The 3,200-nt window shown below is 40.3% G+C and overlaps 2 protein-coding genes across 2 annotated transcripts; both read right to left on the bottom strand.

Annotated features, from left to right (window-relative positions):
* Positions 1-1,108: 1,108 nt before the first annotated feature.
* LOC141648841 (uncharacterized) lies at positions 1,109-1,990 on the bottom strand. Its single transcript, XM_074457552.1, has one exon. The coding sequence runs from the start codon at positions 1,988-1,990 to the stop codon at positions 1,109-1,111; it is 882 nt and encodes a 293-aa protein (XP_074313653.1).
* Positions 1,991-2,044: 54 nt separating this feature from the next.
* On the bottom strand, positions 2,045-2,404 carry LOC141648840 (uncharacterized). The gene has a single exon (XM_074457551.1). It carries the CDS (start codon positions 2,402-2,404, stop codon positions 2,045-2,047), a length of 360 nt encoding a protein of 119 aa, XP_074313652.1.
* Between the last annotated feature and the right edge of the window lie 796 nt (positions 2,405-3,200).

Below are 3,200 nucleotides of genomic sequence, written 5' to 3'. Positions count from 1 at the left end.
GGGGTTTGCTAACACATGAGGGTGAATAACGTCATTGAATAAATCATACGAGCGAGAGTTGGGAGTGTGTACTTTAGCGAAAGGAAATTGTGTTTCGTCAAAGATAACATGGCGACTAAGGATGATTTTATTTTGAGTCATATCATAACATGTATACCCACGATGATGGTCCGGATATCCTAGGAAAACGCAGGGAGTCGACCTTGGTTGGAGTTTATTGATTGTAGTTGAGGGAATTAGAGGATAACATAAACATCCGAAGACACGTAGATGAGTGTATGACGGTAGTTTATGGTATAAGAGTTTTAATGGAGACTGTAAGCCTATGACTTTGCTAGGAAGAATGTTAAGGAGATAAGTGGCCATTTTGAGAGCGTGATGCCAAAACTATAAGGGGACGGATGCATGATGGAGAAGGGTCCGAACTATATTGTTTATGGACCGAATTTTTCTTTCGGCTTTACCGTTTTGGGAGGAAGTGTGTGGACACGATAGGCGAAAGGCTGACCCGTGTTGAGCACAAAAATTCCAAAAATGTCCGTTGTCAAATTCTTTCCCGTTATCACATTGGATGGTTTTAATTTCCCGGTCAAATTGAGTTTTAATATTATTGCGAAAATTAACAAAAATATTATAGACATCAGATTTTCTTGCTATGGGAAAAGTCCATAAAAAATTTGTATAATCATCAAGCAACAACAAATAATATCGATGGCCGGTGGAGCTAGGAACGGGAGAAGTCATAAATCACAATGAATAATATCGAAAGGCGTAAACGTTCTATTATTAGATGGCAAAAAAGGTTCTTAACATGTTTTCCTAAGACACAAGAATGACACACTGTTTTGCTAGAAGTAGGAATACAATGAATCAATTTATTAGACTGAAGAGCATGAAAGGCAGGTACTCCTGGATGACCTAGTCTTTCGTGCCATAATTTTGACTCGATGGCAGCAAAAACGGACTGAGATGGACTGATGACCGAACTGGATAGAGGATAAAGCGCACCCCGACTCTCACACCTGATCAGTTGCTTCCCCGTCATGTAATCCTTCACACAAAACCGTATGGGTCAAATTCGACAGAAACGTTGTTATCAGTGGTAAATTTACGGATTGAGACTTAAGTTTTTGACGATTTTAGGGACGTGTAGGACATTTTTAAGGGATAGAGTGGCGGTAGAGTTGGGTATTTTAGCTTGACCGACACCTTTAATTGAAATACAATGGCCATTTCCGACTACAATAGAATTAGGAATGCTCGAATTGTAATAAGAAGAGAGCTTACCCGCATCAGATGTCATGTGAGACGTAGGTCCGTTGTCCATAAACCAGCGAGGGTCAGGAGGCTGAATTCCAAGGGTGTACATTGCCTGTTCAATATCAGTTTGAGTCGGAGGAGACTCTGCCGAATATGCTTGCTGTTTTGGTGTTGTAGGGGGGCGCATAGGACGGGTCCATTGCATGGTTGGGTAGGGGCATGGAGGATAACCCCAAGGTGAGGAACCCCACTGCCATCCACCATAACCACCGTAAGGCGCCATAGGTGGCCACTGAGGGCCTGAACCCGTCTGATTTGTCCCTGCAGAAGACGCACCTGCAACTTTTTGACCCTGATTTCCTCCTTTCCCTTTTCCTTTCTTCCTGTTATTGTTCTTTCCCTTAGCCTGCTGCTGATTTGACGGAGGACGCCCTAAGATTGAGGCGTTTTCACCATCGTCACGTTGCGCGTACATAGCAGTGCCCGTACTTGAATTCTCCTTTGCAATCCCTGCCTCCTCCAAAGTAATCATAGATCTTGCGTGAGAGAAAGATGGCAGGGGATTAGCTTGTCGAATAATGGTACCAACCGCTTTGTAAGCGGATGATAAACCAGAAACCATTTGCAATACAAGGCGAGTATCAGTCACAGGAGAACCAACGTTTTTCAGTTGATCGGCTAAATTTTTGAGGCGTTGACAATATGCGGAAGCATTAGGAAAATCTTCCATCGAGATATGTGAAAATTATTGCTCTAGCGTGACCGCCCTAGAATGTTCGTTGTCTTAAAAGATGTCGCGAATACGACCCCAACAGGCCTTGGCGGTACTGTCTTCTTCAAGTACGGTTTCTAGGAGATCGGTGGAAATAGTCGCATAGATCCACTGTAAAACAGTAGCATCCAATGTTTTCCATAACTCCTTATCTACAGCGGAACTGGGCGAAGGAGCCTTCCTTGTTGGGTCAATGATGTGATGCAATACACGATGGGATTTAGCATGATTCATGAATAGCGTTTTCCACAATCGGTATTGATCATTATCGAGACCTAAGGTAACGGTGACATGGTTGCGAATATTGGGCACGGCTAGTGCTGGGTGAAATGCAGAGGATTTCGACCCATCCTTAGAATCGTCTTTTGTCATGATGGTGATTTGGGACGAGAGGTCAGAGATGAAGAATGAGCGGAAGCGACGGAAGTTGGATCGTTTTTAGAATAAAAGAAAAACTGATACCATGAAAGATTATAATCCGTGCCTTTCATTGATGTAAAGAGATGTACATATATACAATTAGGAGCAGAATCTTCTGCCTATCAATTAGGGCTAAGCTACCTAATTTACACTAACCATATCCTATAATCTAGGAAACAAATAATATCAAAATAATTACAAGAATATTAACATATTCTATCATTTAAAATTATTTAATTTTCTAATAACCCTGTAACTTGTACGTATAATATTAGCTTTTAACTATTGATAATTTGAGCAATAGTCCAGATTAATTTGACTTGATAAAATCATATGTCTAATGTCTCATTTGATATCTGAGTTCTCCTCACGGGGTCGGATGTTTCTATCAAGAAGCGGCTTTGAAGATACAAAACAGGGAAAAAAAAACTTTTAAATTAAGGGCACGTAAAATTAATAGACTTTGTGCTTCATATATGGCCATTGAACATAACTTGTGCATACATCTTAAGAATAAAATGGAATAAATTTCAGATCGAAACGCTCCCATTTACGTGCAACTTTGCCACACAAATAACACATTAACATATCTTATTAGCTTTGAGACACGTTTATATGAATCAGTGTAAATGGACAATTGACTTTGAAAGAGTGTGTAATGAATATGAATGACAGAATAGGAAAAACGTTATATTTATACTCATGTGAAGGTATAATTCAATTGAGTTCCAAGATGTTTACGACATGA

Source organism: Silene latifolia, chromosome 3 (genome assembly GCF_048544455.1).
Source record: "Silene latifolia isolate original U9 population chromosome 3, ASM4854445v1, whole genome shotgun sequence".
NCBI classification, from domain to species: Eukaryota; Viridiplantae; Streptophyta; class Magnoliopsida; order Caryophyllales; family Caryophyllaceae; genus Silene; species Silene latifolia.
This window is presented reverse-complemented; position numbering and strand designations above follow the sequence as displayed.